General features: G+C 21.3%; 1 protein-coding gene across 2 annotated transcripts in view; it reads left to right on the forward strand.

Moving 5' to 3' along the window:
• LOC122504579 (metabotropic glutamate receptor 7-like) overlaps positions 1–27,041 on the forward strand; it is a 330,791-nt gene that overhangs the window by 174,185 nt on the left and 129,565 nt on the right. For both annotated transcript variants that reach the window (XM_043615752.1, XM_043615753.1), the window contains exons 5-6: positions 6,725–6,904; positions 18,489–18,658. In XM_043615752.1, coding sequence (XP_043471687.1) covers positions 6,725–6,904; positions 18,489–18,658 — 350 coding nt within the window. The remainder of the gene's footprint in view (positions 1–6,724; positions 6,905–18,488; positions 18,659–27,041) is intronic.

A 27,041-nucleotide genomic window follows, 5' to 3' on the forward strand; every position in this document is an offset into this window, starting at 1 on the left:
TTTTTTTTTTATACAAAAAAATAATAATTTTCTTTTTTATTCGTAATTGTATGTGTCACAGTATTATGAACTAACATTTGTTAAGAATATAAACTACATTACTTACAACTTCTTTTTAAAATAAATATAGAGAGTAAAACCTCTCCGTTGCTTAATTAGCAATTTGTGATAATAAATCCTCGCAAAGAAACTTGGAAATTTTCTTTCGAATGTAATAAAAAACATTTCTTGCTAAATTGCTTCATTAGTTGTCTTTTCAAGTAACAAACAAGGAAAAGTTGAATTGTGAACTTACTATACATGTAATATATAATATAATACTTATTATATATAGTATACATCTAGATATATGTATAATATTAAAACTAGCATCTTCATGAAATCACATTTTAGAAATTATTCAATTTAAAGTGAATTTAATCAAAATGGATTATAATTTACTTTCGCAATTTAATTCAATATTGACGTTATTTATTAATTTTGCAAAACAATTCTGCTGCACTAATTTATCAGATTTGATATAATTCACAATAATTAGCGTCAACTTTGCCGAAAATAATTAATGGATAATTCTTTTGAAGATAAATACGAATTTTTATTATAAATAAACATAAAATGAAATTATTATATTTTTGATATTACTTGTAATACTGCATAATTAAAAAATTTGTAATTCAAATTTTTGTTGAAAACACTAAAAAAATCCAATTTTAGAAAAATGACAAATAATTGCAGAAATTCAATTATCATCAAGAGTGATAAAATTCTTCTTATAAAATTCAATTATCTTTCAAATTTAAAAAAAATTCTCGTCAAAATCCCAATTATCTTTAGAAATAACAAAATTCTTCTCCAATGTTCAATTATTTTCAAATCCATTTCAAATTCCCAAAAATAGTACAAAAACATTTAATTATTTTCATAAATAATTAAAATTTCTCTAGAATTCAATTATTTACAAATTTTTTATAAATTCCTTCGCAATAATTCAATTATTTTCATAAATAATAAAATTTTTTTTAAGGAATTCAATTATTTAAAAAAAAAAATGATTAAAAATTCTACAAAATAATAATTGATTTGAAATGATGAAAATAATTTTGAAAAAGTTACTGTAATAATATTCTTATAATATAAAACAATGATTTTATCACTGGGTCATTTTTAATTATTATAAAACATGAAGAAATCGATCACTCCGAGTCTTATTTATTTATTTATTTATTTATGATTTTATTATAAATCATGAAAAAATACCTGCATTTTTTCGATTTGTCAAACAATATTTTTTAAAGGAAAAGAGAAACAACAAAACAAAAGCATACACAAAAACTAACTTCAAAGTGTGGAAAGACTTTAAAAATAACAGAATTTAAAAATTTTTAATAGAATTTTTTGTTGAAAACACTAAAAAAATTGAATTTTGGAGAAATCACAAATAATTGCAGAAATTCAGTTATTTTTAAAAGTAATAAAATTCTTCTCATAAAATTCAATTATATAAAAATTTTTAAAAAATTCTCGTAAAAATCCCAATTATCTTTATAAATAACAATATTCTTCACCAAAGTTCAATTATTTTCAAAAATGTCAATAAAATTCTTGTCCTAATGTCAATTATTTTCAAAAATTTTTCTCCTTTCAATGATTTTCAACATTTACTATTTTAATAAAATTTCCCAAAAATAATTCTATTATTAAAAAAAATTTTTAGTAAAATTGTACGCAAACATTTAATTATTTTCATAAATAATAAAAATTTTACAGGAATTTAATTATTTACACATTTTTTATAAATTTGTTTGCAATAATTCAATTATTTTCATAAATAATAAAATTTTTTTTAAGGAATTCAATTATTTAAAAAAAAAAATGATTAAAAATTCTACAAAATAATAATTGAATTGAAATGATGAAAATAATTTTGAAGAATTTACAATAACAATATTATTATAATATAAAATAATGATTTTATCACTCGTAATTATTAATTTATTATAAAACATGAAGATATCGATCATTCAGAGTCTTCGACTCGGAGCAATCGATATCTTTATGTTTTATAACAAAACTTTTATAAGTTATTGATGTTTTTGAATAATTTTGCAATTAAAGAAATTCGTAAATAAATGTAACAGAACATTTTTTTATATAACAAATTTTCTTTTACTTTCTAAACATTTAAAATAATTTTTTAACAAATTAAAAATTTTTAAAAATATTTTTATAAAAAAAAGGAGGCAAATTTTTATAATTTAGATCAGTAAAAGGAAATCTGTTATAAAAAAAGCATATTATAAACAAAATTTATTTGTGAATCATAATTTTTTAAAAGTTTTTTTATTGATGTCTTGTCCTATATAATAAATTTGATATTGTTTAACTTTTGGCATTTTCTTTAGGGCAGGAAAATGTATATAATATTTAATTAACTGAATTAAAATTTGTTAGAATAGATGATATGAAAATATTTAAAATAAAAATTATAATTTTCTTTTAAAAAAACTTAAAGTTAACAAATTAAGAACAAGTATACAAATTAGTAAATTAAGAATAACTGTATTATTTTACAGATTACATTTCTGATAAGGGAACCAGTACTGGTTTTTAAAACGTTAATTAAATGTTATATTCATTTTCCTGTGCTAAAGAAAATGAAAAAAATAAAAAATATAATTTTTTTTAAATTAAAATTTTTTTTTTTTAATTTTTTTTTTTTTTTTAAATTTTCTAATTTTAAATACTTATTATTTTACTATAAATCATGAAAAACTACGAATTTTCAAACAATATTTAAAAATAACAAAAGTATACACAAAAACTAACTTCAAAGTGTAGATAGAATGAAAGAATGGAATACGAAGATTATTAAAGTTAATTATTAGTACAAATGCCCACCTGCCATTCTGAATATTTAATTGAATTCGTTGCGAATAATAATACGTAGTAAATATTTATCGGCATTTAAGTAATGCCAACATAAGGAAAAGCGGGTAAAATAATAATTTTCACAAAGCGGATATTTGCAGAGATATTTGAAAAGCGAATGTAATTGTTGATCGAGAGTTGTGGATTTAGAGTATTTACTTTAATTAAAGCTCTATAGTTGAACGGGATGATTAAGAACATTTATAGCTTTAGTTACTGGTAATTTCGAGAGTCTAGCGAGAAAGAGAGCGAGAGAGTGTGAGAATGAGAGAAGCGAACGAGAAACGGAAAAGATCCTCCCTGTCAGATATGATTCTCTCTTTGGTGTACTGTTATCACTATTATTACCTTCTTATCACGCCTCAGCGTATTATAAACCTACTGCGAAGGCTCTCTCTTATTGCTGTCTCTCGTATTGTTGTCCTTTAGTTGCTGAACTAAAGTTGTTTTAGTATTATATATTATATACAGAGACTTAATCCCATAACGAGTATATTTCTCCCGCCAAGAAAGAAAACAAAATTTTTAAAACAAAAACCTTACGTTTCTTTTGTTACAAAGGTATTATATTGTATATATAAAAAAGAACCTGAAGGTACATTTAATTTACAGTATATATTCAATATTCGGGAGTATTATTCGTTATTAAATAGAAATTCTCTTCGTAGCATGTGTAAGCTTCCAAAGAGGGACGACGCTTATATATATAGAAGGCAGGATTCTCAATGTATATGAATTTGAACATGGGAACTCAGGGAATATCAAATACTTTGTTCATGTACTGGAAATTCTGTTGCTAAATTTTCATTTAATTCCACCACGTTTGTATACAATAAAATTACATTTTCATTATTTATGGTGATTTATTCAGTTCACGATAAACATAACTTGAAATTATGAATTTTATTTCATTTTCTCCACATAATTTTAGATATATTAAATTAAAATTTCATCAAACAATTATTTGGTATATTTTAATAAAATTTCTATAAATTGACGTTAATTACATAATCTCCACATACTATTTCTACTGGCAATAATAAAGAAATGTATTTGCATCACACATTGTTATTTTAAAATTATTATTAAATAGCAACAAGTTGATACCAAAAATTGTGGCTCAAATAAACAAATTGATAGTAATTTTTAGTCTTAATTTGATACATTTTAGTTTCAACTTGATACTTTTAAGAAAACTGTGGCAATAAACTATGAGGTATTAAAAAGCGTTGCAGCTTAAATTAACAATAAATAAGAATAAATTAATCAATTTTCGAATTTTCTGTGCTTTCAAAGTATTTTCGATGCTTAAAATAATAACTTGTTTTACTCAAAATTTACACGATTAACTAGAAGCAACTTTCATGAACTAAAATGTCTGACCCAAAGAGTTTAATACTACTTAAAACTATTAACTGTTTAGTTAAACTAAACTGTTAGTTTAACTAAACAGTTTTTTTCTTCTACTTAAAAAAGTGTTTTGTTTGGAAACAAAAATTTGCATATCAGACCAAAGAACAATTGTTATTTGTTTGTTGAAAAAAAAACTTTTTATAATTAAAATATCTGACTAATCAATTTTCATTCTACTTGAAAGTCTAACCAAAAATTAAACTACTCCAAAATGTTAACTCTAATTAAAAAAATTTGATTCTACTTACAGATAAAATCGTTTAGTTTGTCAACAGAATTTTCTTCTTAAAATTTACATGTCTGACTGAACAATTCTGATCTACTTGATTGTTATTTGAGAATAACTTTAAAAATTAAATTAAAAACTTTAATACTACTTAAAAATATTCTGCGTGATTAAAAAATTTTGTTTTATTTATAAATATAAATGTTTATTTTTTTAAACAAATTTTCGTCTTAAAATTTCTTGTCTGTACAAACAATTTTGATCTACTTGAACGTTTGACGAAAAATATACAATAATGCAAAAATATTGTTTGCCTAATTATAACATTTTGTTAAAAAAATTTTGTTAAAAAAATTTTGTTAAAAAAAAATTTTGTTTTTTTTTCAAACAAAAATTTATGTTTAAAATTTACATGTCTGACCAAACAAGTTTGATCTACTTGAACGTCTGACCATACAAGTATAATTCTACTTAAAAATGTTTTGTGTTACCAGATTTTTAAAAATTAATTTTAAAATTTAGTTCTACTTTAGAGAAAATTATTACGTTTGTCAACAAAATTTTCTTTTTATAATTGACAAGACTCACTCTACATTTTTGATCTACTTGAGTGTCTGACAATAAATGTTTAGTTCTACTGAAAATGATTTAATCAATTAAAAAAATTTTTCCTACTCACAGATAAAGTGTTTTATTTGTCAACAAAAATTTCCATTTAAAATTTAGATATCTAATCAAAATTCTAATCTACTTGAATGTCTGACTAAAAAAGTTTAATTCTACTTAAAAATATTCTGTCTAATTAAAAAATTCTAGAAAAGATAAAACTGCTTTGTTTAGAAACAAAATTTTCTTCTTCAAATTTACATGTCTGACCAAACATTTTGTATCTACTGGGAAGTCTGACCATACAAGTATAATTCTACTTAAAAATGTTCTGTGTAACGAAATTTTTTTAATTAATTTTAAAATTTGGTTCTACTCGTAGAAAAAATTATTAAATTTATCAACAAAATTTCTATTTAAAATTTTGATATCTAATTAAAATTCTAATCTACTTGAATGTCTGACTAAAAAAGTTTAATTCTACTTAAAAATATTCTGTATAATGAAAAAATTCTAGAAAATATATAACATCATAAGATAAAACTGCTTTGTTCAGAAACAAAATTTTCTGCTGTAAATTTACATGTCTGACCAAACATTTTTAATCTACTGGAAAGTCTGATTAAAAAAAGTTTAATATTTCTTAAAAATGTTCTGTGAAAATAAATTTTTTTAATTATTTAAAAATTTGATTCTACTTAAGAGAAAATTATTTCGTTTTCAACAAAACTTTCTTTTTATAATTGACATGTCTCCCTAAACACTTTTGATCTACTTGAATGTCTGACAATAAATGTTTAGTTCTACTTAAAATGTCCTACTCAATTAAAAAAAATTTCCCACCTTCAGAAAAATTTGTCAACAAAAATATCTATTTAAAATTTGGATATCTAATCAAAATTCTAATCTACTTGAAGGTCTGACTAAAAAAGTTCAATTCTACTTAAAAATATTCTGTCTAATTAAAAAATTCTATAAAATATATAAGAAAAAAATACAAAATATCATAAGATAAAATTGCTTTGTTTGGAAACAAAATTTTGTTTTTTAAAATTGACATGTCTGACCAAAAAATTTTGATCTACTTAAAAAAATTCTGAAAAAAGTTGAATATTATTTTAAAAAGTTGTATATATTTTTTAATTTATTAAATATTTAATTTATTTTACATGTTAAGTATATATTTTTCACGGACAATTAGTTTTCTACTAAACATAATTTTTTTACTTATTTAAATATATAAATAAAAATATTAAAAACAAAGCAACTTATGCGTAAACTAATTTTCGAGAATAATTAATTTGTCTTCGAAATTTAAATTTAAACAAACAAAATAAATAAATAAAATTTACTCTTTTAAAATGAGAAAGAAAAACTTTAAAATAAAAGATAAAAACTTGAGTTTTATAGAGTCTGTAAACTTAAATTCTAAATTATGAAAATTTATGAAGAAAAACTTTTATAGCCAATAGAGAAAAAAGTGAGACGAATTGAAGTTGAAATCATTTAAAGATTAAGTGGCTGATTGATTGCATTTGATTTTTGTTAAAGATACCACAAGTCAGCTATGCATCAACGAGTACTGAACTCTCGGATAAGAGTCGTTTCGAGTATTTTAGTCGAGTCGTTCCTCCTGATAATTTTCAAGCTCAAGCGATCGTTGAGGTGGTGCATGAACTCGGCTGGAAATACGTCTCCACTGTTGCAGTTGAGGGTGATTATGGGGAGAAGGTGAGTTTGGGGTGAGTAAGACGTCGTCCACAAATTACCTCACGTCTTTGATAAAAAAAAAAGAAAAGAAAAGAAAAGAAAAGAAAAAAAAATAATATTAAAAAGTAAGAGAGAAATAGTGATGAGAAAAAGACCCCCTTTTTCGATATTTATCTTTTCTTCAGTAATAAGAAATTCTCCTCTAGAATTTTAAAACACTTTTCAAAATTAGTTCTTCTAAAAGACAAAATGCGAAGAATATAAATTTAATAAAAAAAAAATTAATTTTTAAACTTTCCACTATGAGAAAGGTTATTCAGTGTGACTTAGCATTATTAATTTTATCTTCTCGAGTTTTATATATGGGCAATTCCACGTGAGATTTCAGTCGACCTCTTAAAATCGGCCAAAAATATTTTTTTTCTATTCTGTGTTGAAAAAAAACAGATACGTATTTTTTTATTATTTTTTTGGAGGCCAAATTTTTGAGTTATGAATTTTCAAAATTTTCGCTTTTTAAATGTAGGTATATTTTTAATGTCAGATAACTCAAAAAATATTGCTTCTTTTCATTTTTTGACAAGAAAAAAAAAGTTTTGTTTTTCTCTCTACTTTTGAATAATCACAACAAAAAAATTTTTTTTTCATTTTCTATTAAAAAAATAAAAAAATTTTATAAACAAATTAATTTTTTTTAACTTTGGGTATGATAAATTTTTAATTTTCTTTTTTTAAAACATACCTGGAAATGATAAGAAGGTTTTGCAAAAAGTTTCAGAGTGGGCCTGACAAGTTTGATGGGTCCAAAAAAATAATTAAGCTGTCCGTGCAGGTCGCACGCACGTGGCACAATGGGATTTATTTACAATTTATTATTAAGAATTGTTTAGAGCCTAAAAATTCAATAATAATCAAAATCCGATAAAATTTGTAGTTTCTAGACAATTTTTAATAATAAATTGTAAAAAAATCCCATTGTGCCACGTGCGTGCGACCTGCACGGACAGCTTAAATATTTTTTTGGACCCATCAAACTTGTCAGGCCCACTCTGAAACTTTTTGCAAAACCTTCTTATCATTTCCAGGTATGTTTTAAAAAAAGAAAATTAAAAATTTATCATACCCAAAGTAAAAAAAAATTAATTTGTTTATAAAATTTTTTTATTTTTTTAATAAAAAACAAAAAAAAATTTTTTTGTTATGATTATTCAAAAGTAGAGAGAAAAACAAAACTTTTTTTTTCTTGTCGAAAAATGAAAAGAAGCAATATTTTTTGAGTTATCTGACATTAAAAATATACCTACATTTAAAAAGCGAAAATTTTGAAAATTCATAACTTAAAAATTTGGCCTCTAAAAAAATAATAAAAAAATACGTATCTGTTTTTTTTCAATACAGAATAGAAAAAAAATATTTTTGGCCGATTTTAAGAGGTCGACTGAAATCTCACGTGGAATTGCCCATATATACCAAAATTAAGATTTTAATCCCTGAAAATTTAGACAATTTCTGGAAATAAAAAAAGTAAATTCATTTTACTGTCTTTAGTAGAATTAAAAAATTTTTTTTTATAAAATCCTTTTATTTTTTAATTCTTTTGTTATTGTTTATGATACCTTTCCTGTTTTTACTTTCGAATTTTTTTTTATTTCCTACTTCTCTCAAATTTCCTTTCATACAAAAAAAGCAATTTTGTATTTTATTCATTCCTTTTCGTTTTGATTCCTCTTTTGTATTTTTTTCAAAAGATTTAAAGGAACAATTTTTTAAACACTTCTTTTGCTATAAGCGAAAATAATTTATTACTTTCTTTTTTTTATATCTCTTTTTTTTAAATGTTCGCTATCAACTTTCTCGATAATTGAAATTAATAATTTCTCAAAACTTTTTTATATTTTTCACATTTTTCCCCACTTTTTTTACATTCTCATTTTTCTTATTGCTTTTTAGAACTTGAAGTTTTATTATAAAAAGAAGAAAAAGAAAAAAAAAGTAAATTGAGTTTTAAAATTTTAATGACCCTGTAATAAAGTTTGCGATGTCATTTGTGGACGACCGATGAAAAAAATGTGGTTCAATATTTTCTTTGTTGTATTAATGAAATTTATTTTTACTTTTTCAATATAATTTATAAAAATTAATATTTATTAAATAACATATAAATAATAAATATTTCTTAATATATTTCAGTACTTCAAAAATATATTTAATAAATATTAATATTTATTATTATTTTTTAAATTCTATGTTATAAAAATAATAAAATAATTTTAATAAAATAAATAAATAAATAACTCTTAATAAAAGTGTGTATTAATATAAATTACATAAACAAATAAAATATACTCACCTAATTAGTTATTACTATAAAAATTATTAATTAAAATTTACTCTAGTCTTCCAAGAAATAATTTAATCAAGCAGCGATTATATATATATACAGTTTGATGAATATAATAATCGTTAAATTGAAAGTGATTAATTTTTCTGATTGAATTTAATTTTCGATTCACTCCAATCTCTATTTCAATGATTTCGTCTGCTATTGATTTCTCAGAAAGTAATTATAGACCGTTTGAATACGAGAATCCTAACTCCGTTAGTTGTCAACACTAAGGTACTAATCGATCAATTATGCTCGTTTGCTAATTTACTTAATTGGACGTCTGCGACAGATCGACTGCGTTTGATTCGTTAAGTACAAAATTTACAATTCGATTGTACATAATAAATTTACAGACTCACTGAAAATTTGAATTTTGTCATTTTGAATGAATATTATTTCACTATAGAAATTGGAAATAATTTAGAAAATCAATTTGACTAATTTTTTTTAAATTTGACTAATAATATTTTTATTGGAAAAATGTTATTTAATTACTGTTTTTTAATAGAATTTTAATTGTTTTTCCCTTCTAAGATTGTAAGGAAACGTATTATATATTTCTGTGAGTTTAAATTTATTTATTAGATTATTTTTTACCCTCTGAATCTGTATTTGGAGTTTTCTACTAATTAAAGATTTTAATGAAAACTTTTTTTAAATTAAAATTCTATTTAATAATTTTATAATCTCTAAAGACAAATTTCATGTCAGATTCGAATTAAGCAATTCCAAAAATCACTGAATTCAATTCGATTTTTTTTAAAAAAAGGGGCAATTTTAAAATATTTATTACACAACTTTTGTTGGCGATAATATTCAGAAATTTTTTTCTAATCGAAAACTTTACTTTTATGCTGCGATAAATATACATATTTCCCTGAACGCATATGATTTAAAAAGGTTATAATAATAGACTTTAGTGATATGAAAAAAGAATCATGGGTAGTAAAATGGAAAGTAAGAAAAAGAGTAATAAAAGATGTAAGTTGCAGTAACGGAAGTAATAAAAGCAGCATTACACAAATTTGAGTATAGTTTTTCATAAATTCACTTTATGATGATCAGGTAATGAAAAATGTTTCTGTAAAAAAAGAAAAGAAACAAAATTTTTTTTTATTATTACAGTTTTGAAAGTGAAATAATATACGTGTGTACACTATTCATATTTAGTTTATTGTTTTTGATGCGACTTGTGTTTATAGTACCTATATATATATGCGAATTTATACGGACCGAATTTATTGGTCGATAAGCATAGCAAAACGTAAATCCTTATGAACAATTGCAACCGTTTCTCATTTGGCACAAAAAAGCCTTATATCCATTTTCTGCTCCAGGCATTAAAATCCACTAGTGTTCTCTCATTGTTACTGAAATACAATGTTCTTCTCATTTAATAATCAAAATTATCTTTCTAGATAACATTTAAGTATATAAATAGAGAGATTGCTTGTAAAAAAAACAATAAAATACTACTTAATTTCAAAAGAATTTATCGTCAAATTTTCTGTGCAGCTGCTGTTTATTATTAATAATTCACAATCGCTTCTTTAAAATTTATTACAAGCGAAAAGAAAAATTTTCGTTGAAATAATTAAATATTATCGTTTTATATATTAATTTATTATACTCGAGTTAATTAGCTATTAAAATTAATACTTAGCAACAATTCGAGCGCTAAACCTCGAGGCTAACTTTTTAGGATAAAATTAGCAATTTTAAAAATAATAGAATTCAAAAATTTTTAATTCAAATTTTTGTTGAAGACACTAAAAAAATAAAACTTCGGAAAAATAACAAATAATTGCAGAAATTCAATTATTTTCAAGAGTGATAAAATTCTTCTCATAAAATTCAATTATCTTTCAAATTTAAAAAAAATTCTCGTCCAAATTCCAACTATCTTCATAATTAACAAAATTCTTCCCCAAATATCTATTATTTTAATAAAAAATTTTCCAAAAATACTTCAATTATTTAAAAAACATTTTTATAAAATTTTTTTATTAACATTCCATTTATTTTCATTTTAATAAAATTTTCATAGCAATTCAATTATTTAAAACACAATTATCATACAATTTTTCAAAAAAAGTCATATATATTTAAAACGATTTTTATAAAATTCTTCGAAAGAATTCAATTATTTTCATAAATAATAACATTTTCACAGGAATTCAATTATTTAAAACACAAATTTCAGAAAATTGTTTAAATAAAAAAATCAATTATTTAAAAATTAAAACAAAAATTTCAGAAAATTTATCAAATAAAAAAATCAATTCTTTAAAAAGATTTTTATAAAATTCTTCGCAAGAATTCAATTATTTTCATAAATAATAAAATTTGCACAGGAATTCAATTATTTAAAACACAAATTTCAAAAAATTTATCAAATAAAAAAATCAATTATTTAAAAAGATTTTTATAAAATTCTTCGCTAGAATTCAATTATTTTAATAATTAATAAAATTTTTCTCCGGAATTCAATTATTTTTAAATATTTCAATAAAATTTATTGCAAGAATTCAATTATTTTCAAAAATAACAAAAATCATCGCAGGATTTCCTTTATTTGTAAAAACAATTTTAAATGAATTCCTCAAAAAATGCAATTTTACTCTTAAATTTTATTACATTTCCTCAAAGAATTTAAACATTTTAAAAAAATTTCGATATGATTTTTTTATTAGAATTTAATAATTATTTTTCATACATTATTAATTAAATTTTTTAAAAGACTTTGATTATTTTTAAAAATTTTAATGAAATTCATAGAAACAATTCAATTATTTTCAAAAAATTTGTTAGAAAATTCGTCGCAAGAATTCAATTATTTCCGTACGTTATAAAATTCTTTGGAAGAATTCAATTATTTTTAATACAATTTAAATAAAATTTCTTGATGTAATTTAATTACCTACTTTCAAAACATTTAATTAAATTTGTTGATATAATTCACTTATTTTTAAATATTGCGTGAATTGAGAAGAATTCAATTATTTTCAGTACAATTTTAATTTAATTCCTCCTACGAACTTAAATTTTCTTCGAAACAATTGAATTTCTATTTTTACAAATTTTATTTTTCTTATTATTTTCATAAATAATAAAATTTCCACATAGGTTAATTAATTAATTGAAACTATCACTAGGCAGTTCCAATTCTTTTTAATACAATTTTAAATGAATTCTTCAAAAAATTCAATTATTCTTGAAAATTTATTAAAATTCTTCGAAAGAATTCAATAATTATTGAAAAAATTTTAAAATTTGTCAGCAATATTTTTCTCCTTTTTAAATTGGACATTTTTCTTTTACAAAAAAATGGAAGAGTTAACGAATCTAATTTGTCTGAAAGTTGACAAAAAATTTCCTGAAGAATAAAAAAAAGTATTATTAGATATATGTACGTGTATAAAAGAAAAAGAAAAAAAATTTAAAATACCCAAGAAATTGGTTCAATTATATACAATGGTCTGACACTTTATTTTAACGCTCCCACCGGATGACAAGAACTTACGAGACTTATTCGTATTTGAATCACCACGAGTCGCGCGTATAATTCTAAAAGTAGAACGGGTATTTATTTACTTTTCTTCTTTTCGAAAAACGGTAATTTTACATTCTAAATCCAACTGGAGAAGTACCTCGATAGTAATTAGAATCGAAAAGAAAAGTACAATTTACATTTAAATGCAAATAAGAAGGACAGTGTGCAAGGAAATACTTGGAAAACATATTGGCCACTTAATTTTTTACACTCATTAATTAATTTCTAATTTTCCAAAAAGAAAATTAAATTAATTAATAATTTAATTTCTTTTTTTAATTTCTTTTATTTTCATTTTTCTATACTCACTTTATAGAACTATTATTCTCTTCTTTTTTTAACAAAACAAAAAAATACTTTTTCCATTCATGAGAAAATGTTATACCAACACAAAAATAAACCGAAAAAAAATGATAAAAAAAAACCATGCATAAAAATCGTGACGAAAGCAAACAAAAAGCTGTAAAAAACTATTTCCCCTATATGACAAAATAAAATTGACTGAAAATAATATAAAAAAAAAATTACACTCTTTAAAAAGTTGTGAAAAAAATAAAGCAGAGAAAATTGTGTGACTAGGCTTATTTGCTTTTTTACATGCCCGGCAAAATGCAGATACGTGTACATATACGATTCTTTGATGGAAAATCAATAGAACCGCCACATATAATGGTCAGAGGAAAAAAAAAGAGTGAGTGAGAGAGAGTAGAGTCCGTTTTCAAAAACTCTTTTTGCCTCTAGCATTCGATCTGCAAAACAACGTATATTCAACTACGCTTTTGCTAATGATCGATGAAACAGATTCACATTCCGTGTTGTATAGAAAAAGACGTCAAAAAAAAAAAAATTTTCTTTTCCTTCGTGATAGTCAATTTTAATTGACTCTTTTCTATCGAATGGAATTTTATTTTTTTCTATTTCAGAACTATAATATAGTAGGAATGCAGAAAACAAAATGACAAAAAAAAGAAGGAAAAAAAAATGAAAATGGAAATTGTAATTAAATAACCGAAAAAATGTTCAAAGAAATTCAAAAGAATTTCGGAAAATTTATTTGTCTTTTACCATCAAAATATATTTACTATTCTGACAATTTTAATTCAATTAATTAAATATTATATACATTTTCCTGTTCTAAAGAAAATGCCAAAAGTTAAAAAATATTAAATTTATTATATAGAACAAGACAACAATAAAAAAATTTTTTAAATATTATGATTAACAAATAAATTTTATTTATTATATGCTTTCTTCTATAACAATTTTTTTTTTACTGATCTAATTTATGAAAATTTTCTTCTATTTTATTTATAAAAATATTGAATAAAATTGTTAATTGTTAAAAAATTATTTGAAATTTTTAGAAAATAAAGAAAAAAATTTTATTTCAAAAAATGATCTGTAACATTTATTTACGAATTTCTTTAATTGCAACATCAATAACTTATAAAAGTCTTCGACTCGGAGCAATCGATATCTTCATGTTTTATAATAATTAATAATTACGAATTATAAAATCCTTATTTTATATTATAATAATATTGTTAATAATAACTATTTCTTCAAAATTATTTTCATCATTTCAATTCAATTATTATTTTCTGGAATTTTTAATTATTTTTTATAAAAATAATTGAAATTCCATAAGAAAAATTTTTATATTTATGAAAATAATTGAATCATTGCGAGGAAATTTGTAAAAGAATTTTGTAAATAATTGAATTCATGTGAAATTTTTATTGTTTATAAAAATAATTAAATGTTTGTGTAGGTACAATTTTATTAAAATTTTTTCAAGTAATTGAATTCTTTTTGGAAAATTTTATTTAAATATAGTAGATAATGAAAATCATTGAAATGAGAAAAATTTTTGAAAATAATTGAAATTTTGACAAGAATTTTATTAAAATTTTTGAAAATAATTGAATTTCGGAGAAGAATCCAATTATTTCTAAAGATAATTAATTGGGATTTTGACGAGAATTTTTTTAAAATTTTGATAATTGAATTTTTTTCGAAAATAATTGAATTTCTGCAATTATTTGTAATTTCTCCAAAATTTAATGTTTTTAGTGTTTTCCTCTGGTGTTTTCAACAAAAAATTGAATTAAAAATTTTCAAATTCGATTATTTCTAAAATTGCTTATTTTATTTTAAAAAGAAAGAAGTTAGCCACGCGCTTTAGCGCGCAAATTGTTGCTAGTCTAATATAAATAAAACTAAAATTTTTCTAAAAACAATGTAATTGACAAATAAAAATTATGAACAATTTTCCTCATTCTTTAATAAAATAATGTTATACAAATTTTCAGTTTTATTTACAATTAAAATTTGTGATTGACAAGTTTAATTAATGAAAAATTTTTCTCATCATGTTATAAAAGTCTTTTAAAATTCTCAATTTTATTTTCAATTAAAAAAGAGAAATTACGAATTTCTTTTTTCCAAAAGAAACTAAAAATCTCAATTTTATTATCAAAGAAAAATTGTGATTGACAAATCGAATTTATGCAAAAAAAAATATTAAAAATTTAGTAAAAACAATGTAATTGCCAATTCAATATTATTATTATTTTTTCCCATTATGTTATAAAGCTCTGTTAAAAACTTATGATGGAGAATTTTAAATGGTCCAAATTGATTAATTTTTTCTTCTTTCTCCAAAAAAACGAAATTATGAAATAGAAATTATGTATACAAAAATGTCTCATTAATTTCTAAAAAAAATGTAATTTCCTTAAAAATTGTGATTAAAAAACGGAAATTACTCGAATTTTTTTATTATCTTATAAAAATGTTTTTAATTCCACAATTTTTTTCAATTAAAAATTTTGAATTAATTTATGAAAAATGTTTTCTTTTATTTTTAAAAATATCTGAGAGCTTGATAAGAAATTTTGATGAAGAAATAGAAATCATGTAAATTTTTGTTATTTATTACTAAAAAACTGAATATTTTTTTTTCAATTTGCGATTATTAACAAATATAAATGGTTCAAATTTACGTTTGTTTTCTTTTTTAAAATAAAAAAATTGATTTTGTATAAGACTTGTAATTATGAAATAAAAATAATGGAAATTTTTTAATAATTTCTAAAAAAAAAGATTTTAATTTCGTTAAAAATTGTGATGAAGATCCAGAAATTACTCAGATTTTTCAATTTTAAAATCTATTTCTAAAGTCTATTTTTATTACTTGCTATTTTTTTGGAACTCATGATTGATGAGAAATTTTTGGAAACAAATTCGAGGGGACTGGGAATTTATTAAATTTAAAAATGCTTGTTAATTATTAAAGACCAAGTAAGCAATTATTAAAAATCGAAAAAAGAATCAAGTCTTGTAGAAAATTTCTGTTCGTTGATGAATAGCGCGTGTTCTGGAAGAACAAAAAAAAACATGATAAAGGAACAATACAAAGATCGCAGAGGGACATCTAATTCTCAATGGTGGGTCGTATATCAGCAAGGGACTAGAGAAAAATGTGGTTCAAGCATTGACATCAAAAAAAAAAAAAAAAAAAAGAAATAAGGGAGCAAAATTGTCACTAAATAATGTACTCATTAGTTTTCCTTCTCAATTCACATGAAATTTCTATAATTATACAAAAATGCGCCTTTTTTCCACCACTAAAATAAAAAATTAGTACATACTTTATAATTTTTACATAGAAAAAAAGAAAGAAAAAAAATAAAATTCTTTTAACATCGTACAGAAACTTATATATTTTTATAATTATTCTTGCATCTTATTCGTCCTTTACGAAAAATATAGAAAAATATTTTAAATATATTTTTTGTCTTTGGAAAAATATCTTTTCTTTTTGACAAAATAAAGTAACACAAGAGAGAGAAATCTCTCTAAAGAAAAATATTTATTATTTGAATTGAAGGGAAAATATTTATCTATTGTAAAGAATAGAATTAAATTTATTTTATTTTATCTTTATGGCGGAGGAAATATTTTAATATTATTTACAGAGAACTTGTATTATATTGGCATATTGTAATATTAGATATTATCTTCTCCTTTCAATTTAAAACAAAAGAATAAATTAAAAATTATGATAATGATATTTAAATAATTGTTTAAATAATCCATGAATTAAAAAAAAGTTCTTTTATAATAAATGGTTCTGTAAAAAGTTCTTTTAGAACTAGCGATGATAATAGACAGAAATAAAATAATCATAAATAAATATTAATACTTAAAGATTTATAATATCCATTTCAATATTAATTATTAATATTAATACTTAATGAAGAATAATATTTAAATACAGTTTGACATAGTAATGCTTTATTAATTGTTTCAAAAAATTATTTTTACAATTCTGCCTTTTACTTTTTAATTTTATTTTATTAAAGTAAGTAAAAAATGTTAAAAATTCTATTATTTTTAAAATTTCTCAGTTTACCCTAAAAAGTTAGCCGCGCACTTTAGCGCGCGAAAATTGTTGCTAGTACAAAATAAACAATAAAAATAGATCAAAATTAATAAAATAAAACTATATCAATAACGTAATAACAAAAAAATGAAATCAATTTTCAGAGAAAACTATTTTTTTGTAATAACAAAAAATATATTTAATATTTTTTTTCTTATTGGAAAAATTTTTAATTGGAAATAAAAAAAAAGTTCTACTGTAATTTTTAAATTCTAATCATGCGTATGTAATAGATATTACTTAAATATTTGTACTAGACTTGGAAGCTGGAGGCTCGTAAATTCATTAATTAACACGTGACACTTTAAGTTCGTTAAAAAGCGATGATGAAGTAACGTACCCAATAATTGGCATCAAACTCAAAGCCAATTTTGTCTCGTGTCATCAGTTTTCATCCCCTCCATCTTGATAATAATTTACATTTACAAAATTAAAAAACATATCATTTATAAAAAACGTTACGTTTTTAATGGAAATTTTTAATAAAGTTTTTTTGAATCGAGGAAAAATTATTTTTATTTTTTTTTTACGTCTTGGAAATTATGATTGATTGTTATTTGCATAATTAAAAAATATTCACGTAGCGGAATAATGTGTAAAAATTTTGACAATGATAAATCTAAAATTAAAAGTGTGCTTTGAAGACCTATATAGAAGAGAATTTTATCTCACCTCAATTTAGATTGCGGTTGTAAATTACTTTCACACGATACTACTTTACTTTCTTGGTCTTGTGAAAAATTCAGAAGCTACATCATGTTAAATAGAAAAGTCATGGGCGAATTTGCCAATAAAAGGATCTTCCTTCATTGAAAAAATTTTGAAAGTGTTTTTTATTAATTTTTTAAAGTGCATACAAAAAAAACTTCCAGACAGTTAAAAAGCGAATAAATAAATAAATAAAAATGTATTTTAAACGTAAAAATTATATTTTCTTTAAAAAAAATTCTAATTCTAATGAACAATAAAATAGAATGAAAAATAATATATAATATAATAGAATAATAATAAAAATAGAGAAATTTTCTTTTGCGGTAAAATAATCATTTTAAATGAACAAATAAATAGCGAAGTATGTATCGATATTTGTTTGTTCATTTTTGTAACGATAAAAAAATGTGACAAATTCTAATTTTTTTTTCCGTCTACTTTTATTCACTTTAATTAATTTATGACGTCTGATCTTCTCCCCCTTTTTTGGGGTTATCACCATTTTCAGGGTATTGCCAGCTTTATCGCCCTTGCAGCCATATATAATATTTGTGTGGCTGTCAGTGAGAAGATCCTGAGAAACGCAAAGACCGAAGATTTCGAGAGGATTGTGGATCGGCTCAGCTCTAAACCAAATGCTCGTGCTGTTGTTCTTTTCGTCGATGAGGATAATATAAGGTAACGTAACATGAATCCCGATTATAGAATATAGAATTTCCATTTCACCTCTCTCTTTCTCTTCTCCCCTCTTTCTCACTCTCTTCATTCATCTATTGTTGCCCGAGAATTAATTAAGCATTTTGATAATTAGTCAAAAAATATAAAAATCTCTTTTATCCAATATAGTTAATTAATATTATTAATCATGTTATTATATTATTATCATCATTATTATATTATTATTATTATTATTATTATTATTATTATTATTTTTAGTATTTTTATTATTATTATTATTATTATTATTATTTTTATTATTTTTATTATTTTTATTATTTTTATTAAAAAGTAGTAAATATTCCTATTCTATGCATAATTTTTATTTTTAAATCATTTTTTTTCTTTTGGCAAAAGAAACATTAGATATATTCCCTTTTTTTAATGTTTTTGTAGAAAATTTGTCAATATTCATAAGGAAATAGTTTGCGTTAATTCTATTTCTTAATTTCAATTGTTTTAATAAAATTCAAAGTTTTTTAAAAATAAAGGAAAAAAATGTTCATGAATTCTATTTGTCAATTAGAAAATTTAATTGAAAATGACACTGAAAATTTTTGAATTTTTAGAAAATAAAGGAAAAAATTTTATTAAAAAAAATTTTCTGTTAAATTTATTTACGAATATCTTTAATTGTAAAATTATACGACAACAACAATTTTTTTAAAAAATATTTTAAAGATTTAATTATTATTATTTTTCCATTGGAATTAAGATTTTCAAAAATTTCAAATTCAAACCTTTTTGAAATATTAATCAAATTTAAAAATATTGTTATAAAACATAAAGATAACGATTACTCCGAGTCAACGACTCGATTTCTTCATGTTTTATAATAATTAATAATAATAACAATATAATAATAATAAATAATAATAATATAATAATTAATGAGTATCGAGTGTTAAATTCATTATTTTATATATAATTATTTTATATTATAAGAATATTGTTACTGTAAGTTCTTAAAAATTATTTTTATATTCTATTATGATCTAAAATTAAAACTAAAATTCATTTTCAAATCAATTTTTAATAGAAATTTCTACAAGAATTCAATTATTTAAATACAAAAGTAAATTATTTATTGAATAATTGAATGTTTCTTAAAATTTAATTCTTATAAAGAATTTTATTAACAAATTTTCAAATAATTGAATTCTTTTGATAAATTTTAATAAAATATTTTAGAATAGTTACATTTTGCAAGGAATTCGATTAAAATTGTATTAAAAAAATAATTAAAATTCTGCGATGAGTTTTATTATTTCTGAAAATAATTGAATTTTTGAGAAGAAACTTATAAAAAATTTGTAAATACTTGAATTCCCGTGAAATTTTTATTATTTATGAAAATAATGAAATGTTTGAAAAATTTTTACTTATACATACTTAAAGAAAAAATGTTTACTTTTCGCAAACTTTGGAAAAATTTGAGTATTTAGAAACTTAAAGATTAGAAATTTCGGCATAAAAGGTATAACAAATATATAATAACTTTTAATTCTAAGAGAAATTCATATTGTTTGGAATTTTTTACAAATTGTACCCATATTAATTTCAGAATAAATTTTACTAAATTTTAATATAAACAATTCAAAGTTTTAAAGATTTTAATTTGAAACCATTTCAAAATTCAATTGTTTCTAAAAATTCACGCTTAATGCAATTAATATTCAATTACAATCTATAAACTTTTAATTGAAATTTATTTTTAAATCAATTTTTATCTTAAAATTCTAAGAGAATTCAGTTATTTAAATACAAAAATAAATAATTTATTGAATTAATTGAATTCTTTTGACAAATTTTAATAAAATTTTTAAAAATAATTATACCTAAATTTTTAGAGGAATTTGATTAAAATTACAGGAATTAAAAATAATTGAACTTCTGCGATGAGTTTTATTATTTTTGAAAATAATTAAATTCCTGAAAAAAGTTTTATTATTTATGAAAATAATTGAATCCCTGTAAAATTTTACAATTTTTGAAAATAATTGAATTATTGCGAAGAAATTTATAAAATAAAATTTTAATTGAATTCCTGTGAAACTTTTAAATAATTGAATTCTTTTGGAAAACTTATTATAAAAATAGTAGATATTAAAAATCTTTAAACTGAGAAACAATTTTAAAAATAATTAAATTTTGGAGAAGAAATTCAATTTTTTAGTGTTTTTAATTAAAATTCTTCTATAAATCAATTATTTTTAATAATTAATTAAATATACCTATATTAAAAATTTATCTAATTTCAGAAGAATTTTAATTATTTAAATTTTTTCAAAATTTTAAGTTCTTTAAAATTTCTAACTAAATTCATTCAAAATTGAAACTTTATAAAATTCCAAATTAAAACTTTTTGAAGTTGATATCTATTTATAAATATTGTAAATGCAACTCATTTAAAATGCAATTAATTTAAAAATATTTAAGTAAAATTATTCATTAAATAATTTCTAAATAATAATTTTATGATAGTTCTTCAAGAATTTAGTTAAGAAAATAAATTATTGTGAGAAATAGAAAAATTTGATGGTTTTGTATTAGAATTCGTGGTAATTTCATAGTTTATGAGGAAAACAAAAAAGACACCAAAATTCATAAATTTCTTACGAATTCTAAGAGTTACATTTTTTCCAGTATTTTTAATAAAAATACCTGACTACTTTTCCCAGAATTCGTTGTCTCAGAATATATGATTATTACAGTTATAATAGTATTAAAACTATATTCCAATTCATATTTTATTTTATGAAAAAAAGTTTGAATTACAAATTTTTAAACTCTATTATTTTTAAAATTGCTAATTTAAAAATATAAGCAAAAAGTTATCCATACGCGAATTTTTGCTAGTTATAATTAATAATTATTAAAAATGTAATTATATTTTTATTCTTATTTTCTTTTATATTTACTCTTCAACTTGAAAAGTGCCAAAAAAATATTTATATTCTATAATAAAATTGAAATATAATTGTGAAGCTTGAAAATTATTTTTCACGCTTCGTTTGATCTTTTACGAGTGGACCCGAAATTTAGTAGAATTTTCTTTTTTTGTTTTCTAATTTACAATCTCAAGTGAGGTTAATTTTAGAAAGAAAAAAAAAGTGAAAGGTTTTTGGTTGAAAGTCAAGTAAAGTGCATTATGTAAAGTGTAATTGTGAACGTTTCTGTTCGCGAGAGTCATAAAGGGAAGTTTATAAACAGCTTTAGTTAGGCGTGTCGAGTAAAGTTTCCGTTGCAAAAAGAGTTCGTGCAACCTTTTAGTATACGTCTTTTTGTTTTTCCCCCGCAGCATATTTTAGGTCGTTCGTGTACACTTTCTTTATACATAAGCGTCCTAGATGCTGTGTTAGGTATATATATATATTTATAATGAAGAAAAGGTAATCTTGACCAGGCAAAAGCAAACTATTTTTTTCCGGTAACGCATGAATCTTTCTTTTTTCTTGAAAGAACATTTTTCTTCATCATCTTGACAATTAAAATTAAAAAAAAAAAATTAAATATTATAATAATTTGCAAAGAAAATGAAAGTTCGTTCGAACATTTTTTGAGCTACTTATTTTTTTTTAAATTTACAAAATAAAAACTCAAGTTTCCTTTTTTTCTAACTGATAAATAATAAATAAATAAGTAAATAAAATGAATAACCTACAAAGAAATAAAAAATTCGGTAAAATCCATTTTCAAATTTATATTGAAATAAGATTTTAGTCCTGACTGGATAGTTCCTCTATTGTTAGGTAGAGATTCTGTTGCGGATATCTTGAGGTCGCATTCAACCGAACAATAAACCAAAGGTCATAAACTTGGAACTTTAAACCGCATAACAACCATAACTTGTCACATAAATTGTTGCTATAGCATTGCAATGATTGACAATATATGATACGTTAAATGTAACCGTAGTATTCTCCTGAATAGTCAAGAATTCCCTTTATTGTTTTATCTGAAAAGTATTGTGTATTATATTGTTAACCATTAAGTCTCTAGGGAACGATTACATAAAACTCTTTCTTGCAATATACAAAATACATCTCCATTTTTCATTATTTTTATACTCATGATTGTTTTACTATCGCGAAAAACTTCTCTTAATATTTCTTATATATAGATAACTCTTTAAAGTGCAGGTCACTTTTTACAATGTCATTATTTATTATACGGTTCGTTATATCTTCGAGGAGATGAAATGAAAGCAATAAAAATTTTCCTCGCAATAAAAGTTTTTGAAAATAATAATTTAGTTTAAAAAAATCAATTTTTGGTTGCATATATAATATATGTAGGTATATAAAATTTAAATAAAGATTTATTTGAATATTTATTTTAATTATTTACTATGGAGTTATAAATTAATACATTAATTATTTGCATTCATTTGTTTGTTTTGAAAATTAATTTTTGTGGGTTATTGTCATTTTTTATTTTTTTTTTAAATGTAAAACTTTTCAACGGTTAGGTTTATAAAATTTAGGAGCGCATGATTTCACCAAAATTATAATATTTATAATTGTCATATAAGTATCGGAATTTTAAATTTAATAATCATCATTTACTCGAAAGGTATGTGTCTATAATTTAATGTTAACATTATTGCAATATTGAGAATAATAGTTAATAATTTTTCTTTTCAAATATCTTTTTCAATTTTAAAATTAATCTATTGAAAATCATTGAATTTTTGCAAAGAATTTTATCAAAAAATTTGAGAATAATTGAATTTCTCCGAAGAATTTTATTATTTGTGAAAATAATTGAATTCTTGACAAGGATTTTATTAAAATTTTTGATAATCTTAATTAAATTCTTTTGAAGAATTTCTTTCAATTTTTTTTTAAATAATGGAGTTTTTTTTAATAATTTTAATTAAAAAATTTTGAAAATAATTTTTTATAAAGATAAGAAAAAATGAAATACTTTCATGAATTTTTTTTTAAAGTAATTGAATTTTTGTAACGAATTTTAAAAAATTGAATTCTTTCATGAAAATTTTTTGATAGTAATTAAATTTTTGTAACGAATTTAAAAAAAATTGAATTCTTTCCTGAAATTTTTTTGAAAGTAATTGAATTTTTGTAACGAATTTTAAAAAATTGAATTCTTTCATGAAATTTTTTTGATAATAATTGAATTTTCACAAAGAATTTTATTATTTATAAATATAATTGAATTGTTTCGACGGATTTATTAAAATTTTAGAAAATAATTGAATTCTTTCATGAAAATTTTTTGAAAGTAATTAAGTATTTTGTAACGAATTTAAAAAAAATTGAATTCTTTCGTGAAATTTTTTTGAAAGTGATTGAATTTTTGCAAAATATGTTAATGTTTCTTAAAATAATTGAATCCTTACGATGAATGTTATTATTTATGAAAATAATTGAATACTTGCAAAGAATTGTATTAAAATTTTTTTTTTATTTATTTATTTTTTTTATTAAACTTTTATTTTTGAAATTAATAAACAAGAATAATTAATTAATAATTGAATATTTCATCAATTTTATTTTTTCATAGGAATTATGAATTTCAAAAATTTGAAATACAAATCTTTTTTTATTATTATTATTATTATTATTATTATTATTATTATTACAGTAACTTTTTTAAAATTATTTGCATCATTTCAAATCAATTATTATTTTTTACAATTTTTAATTATTTTTTATGAAAATAATTGAATTCCTTAAAAAAAATTTTATTATTTATAAAAATAATTGATTTATTGCGAAGGAATTTATAAAAAATTTGTAAATAATTGAATTCCTGAGAAATTTTTATTATTTATGAAAATAATTAAATGTTTGCGTACTATTTTTGGGAATTTGAAATTGATTTGAAAATAATTGAACATTGGGGAAGAATTTTGTTATTTATAAATTATAAAGATAATTGGAATTTTGACAAATTACGTTCGTTAAATTTTTTATTTTCATAAGAAATATTCTACTATAATAATCCTAAAAATAATTCTAAAGATTTAAGTAAAAATTCTAAAAATAATAATAAAAATCTTAGGAAAAATTACTAAAAATAATAAGAAAGAATTTAGTAAATTAATAAAGTAATGGAATATTAAAAAATTGAAGGAAGTTAAGAAAGGAAAAAGCCAAAAAAAACAATACAAATAAAATTTTAAAATACATTAAAATACATTACCAAAAAATAATAAAATAAACATTAAAAATCCTAAATTTAATAAAAAATAAATAATAATAAAAATAAAAATTAAAAAATTTAATTTAATTTAATTTAATTTAATTTAATTTAATTTAATTTAATTTAATTTAATTTAATTTAATTTTTAATTTAATTTAATTTTTATTATTTTAAGTATTTTTTAATAAAAAATAATAGAAACAGTAAACCAATAAAAAAATTAGTATAAATCATAATAATAATAATTAGTAAACAACATTGTTTTAAAAAATATAGAGCAGAATTGATGAGAAATAATAATAAAAATTATAATAATAGATCGAAAACATAATAACAAGAAAAATGAAATAAAATTTAATCAATTAGTTGGTACATAAAGAGGGAGTAACTGAATAAGCTTTTCTTCTAGCATTGTCTTGATTACAAAGGCTCCATTGACCATCTAGCTTCACCTACTGGCAGATATTAGCTTCTAGCTTCCACGAAACTTGGGTAATAATTTTCGAGTATTTTACTGCGCGTCTTCTGGACAAGTTGGAATTCATTCAGGGCCATCAAAATGGCTCGGTATCTAAAGATAAGAGACTAATTTAAATTTACTTAAAAGATTCCTTTGATGAAGTTGAATTTTCGCCTTTAGAACAAGCTTAATTAATCCTCCCAGCAAGTTCAATCTCAATTATTATTATTATTATTATTAATTTATTATATTGTTATTATTACTAGTATTTTTATTATTATCATATTATTATTATTATTATTTAATTATTCTTACTATTCCTACTAGTATAATTATGTCACAACAAAAAAATTTCTGCTATGATAATATTTCAATGAAAAGAGAAAAAATAGAAGTTGGTTCATAGAAAATTCTTTTATAGGATTTAAAAAATAATTTATTATTTCTTTTTTTTTGAATAAAAAATGATAATCTGCGCAGACGAAAAAAGGAGAAGAATTTTAAAGATGTAAATAGAAAAAGAGACACACTCGATTTCGAAATCGAAAGGAGAATGATTTGAAATTCTATCGATGGAAAATGGTACAAGCTGCGCGCGAGTTGAGCTTTAGAATGAGAAGAAAAATGCAGAATGTATGATAAAAAAAAGAGGAAGAAGAACGAGAAACGTTTTCTATGCATTTTTCGAATGTTGTTTGCGGTTTGAATTGAAAAATACCTAAACTCAATGACATTAAAGTCCTCGGCACGTAAATGTTCGTATTACAATTTTCAAAGGTCTCGATATTGTCATATTATATTATTTTATTTCAATTTCCATTGTAATACCTATATTAATAGTTCAATATTTTTTTTAGTAGATATACTTTACTAAATTTCATTAATTTAGTAATTACATTAACATTACTAAACATTAATAAATACTAAACATTAATATTATAAATTAATATTACCTACTATAATAATTAATAATAATATAATATTAATAATATTATAATTAACTATATTAATCTCTTATTCTGTTTTTTTATTGATAGAATATCAGAATTATTGTGAAATAAAAATTCGAACTTTATAAAATTCTTAAGTGCACGGTCAGACTTGAAATATTCTTTCTCTCTTTTCACATCACTAATTATTCTGTTTCGAGGAAATGCATTATATAACCAAAATCCCTCGCGAGTTGGTTCAGAACGGAATTTCAGATTTTAACTGTATAAGCACATTGATCTTCCTTTGGGATTTATTAATAAAAGCTTCACGCTCAATTTTATTATTAGTTCTTTAAATAATCATTAGAGAAAATCGTCTGATCTGACTGAAATTATTTACAACTACTAATGTGTCAGTTAAATAATAATAAACTAAAAATACTAATGCTTTTTTCAATTAGAGACGCGGAAAATTAGTCTGATTGTCTGACTATAACTTTTTATACTACTTACAACATAATTACAAAATAAACTAGTCTGACTAATATGTTTTATTCTACTGACTCTAAAAATACAAAAATAGTCTGACTAATATATTTCATACTACTGACATTGAAAATATAAAAATTGTCTGACTTAAATAATTTATTCTACTTACACAATAATTCCAAAATAAACTAGTCGGACTAATATTTTATATACTACTGACACTGAAAATATAAAGAAATAGTCTGACTGATTTCTTATTTTACTACTGAAACTCAAGACACAAAAAATTGTT

This window comes from Leptopilina heterotoma, unplaced genomic scaffold (assembly GCF_015476425.1).
Source record: "Leptopilina heterotoma isolate Lh14 unplaced genomic scaffold, ASM1547642v1 Lhet_305, whole genome shotgun sequence".
In the NCBI taxonomy this organism is placed as follows: domain Eukaryota; kingdom Metazoa; phylum Arthropoda; class Insecta; order Hymenoptera; family Figitidae; genus Leptopilina; species Leptopilina heterotoma.